General features: G+C 39.3%; 1 protein-coding gene across 1 annotated transcript in view; it reads right to left on the reverse strand.

The window, feature by feature from the left end:
• Positions 1–201: 201 nt before the first annotated feature.
• The window catches only part of T265_15693 (hypothetical protein), a gene marked incomplete at both ends in the record, with an annotated part of 10113 nt that continues 9213 nt past the window's right edge, over positions 202–1101 (reverse strand). The window contains 2 exons of the mRNA XM_009178952.1: positions 202–354; positions 600–725. Coding sequence (XP_009177216.1) covers positions 202–354; positions 600–725 — 279 coding nt within the window. The remainder of the gene's footprint in view (positions 355–599; positions 726–1101) is intronic.

The following is a 1101-nucleotide window of genomic DNA, read 5'->3' on the forward strand; positions in this document are numbered from 1 at the left end:
TAAAACATCTAGTAAAAAACAAGTGCGCTGATGAGGTGAGTGCCATATTTATCCCAAAAGTTCCTACCGTAAAGGCCGTTTGCTGCACGTCGCTCACAAATACGTCTAGGGACTGTGGCCCCCAAAGGATGAATACGTTGGATAGTAGATTATACATATTTTGCCCACTTGTTTCGGTGCACCATTAGATTACCTCACCTACTGAAATTTAAAGCAGTGCGTCTGAATTTGCATGAATACCGCCTTGAAACACGTGAGCTCAACATGCTTGGACGAGCCCATTACCGTTGGCTTATTGTGGGTTGTCACATCCATGACTATGCCCCGAAACGAATCCTTGAAGTTGTGGGCACGCTAAAAATAGCAAGTGGAATAGTTGTTGGAGACAGACTATAAAAGGTTTCTCCCACGACTAATCGGAACACTTCGGATTGCTTCAGAGAAGGGCTACCAAAATACTAAATTTATTACAGTTTAAATGCTCCTAATTCAGTCTCAGCAGGCATTCTCCACTACACAACTCTGTTCCGATTTAAAATGACCTTTAATTTGCATTCAGTTGCCTTTTTAAATCAACTGAATGAGGAAAATCTAAAAACCTGAAATGCACGATACAGTTTCCGCCAAGCGGTTTCGTATTCTTCCTCGGTCGTGGCCTCCATCAACCGCCGAGACATTCCAAAACAATTCGTTTGAAACGACGGTTTCTTACCTGCAACATTCGGCTAGAAAAAAGAAAAAACTTGCTCACCATTTACTTGGAGGAGTCCCATCAAAGACGATTGGCAGCATTGTCTACATAAACTACTCACTATGGAGCATAAACTGCTCAGTCTAACTGTCAATGTATCAATCTATCTTTCTACCTATTCATCTGTCAATCAATCTATCTATCTATCTATCTATCTATCTATATATCTAATCTATCTATCTAACTTTCTCTCTATCTATCAGTCTATCTATCCATCTATCTATCTATCTATCTATCTATCTAACTTTCTAACCTTTCATCTGCCCATCTATCTATATATCAATCTATCTATCTATCTCTCTCTCCATCTATCTATCTATCTACCTATCTCTCTATCTATCTATCTATCT

This window comes from Opisthorchis viverrini (assembly GCF_000715545.1).
Source record: "Opisthorchis viverrini unplaced genomic scaffold opera_v5_740, whole genome shotgun sequence".
Classification (NCBI taxonomy): domain Eukaryota; kingdom Metazoa; phylum Platyhelminthes; class Trematoda; order Opisthorchiida; family Opisthorchiidae; genus Opisthorchis; species Opisthorchis viverrini.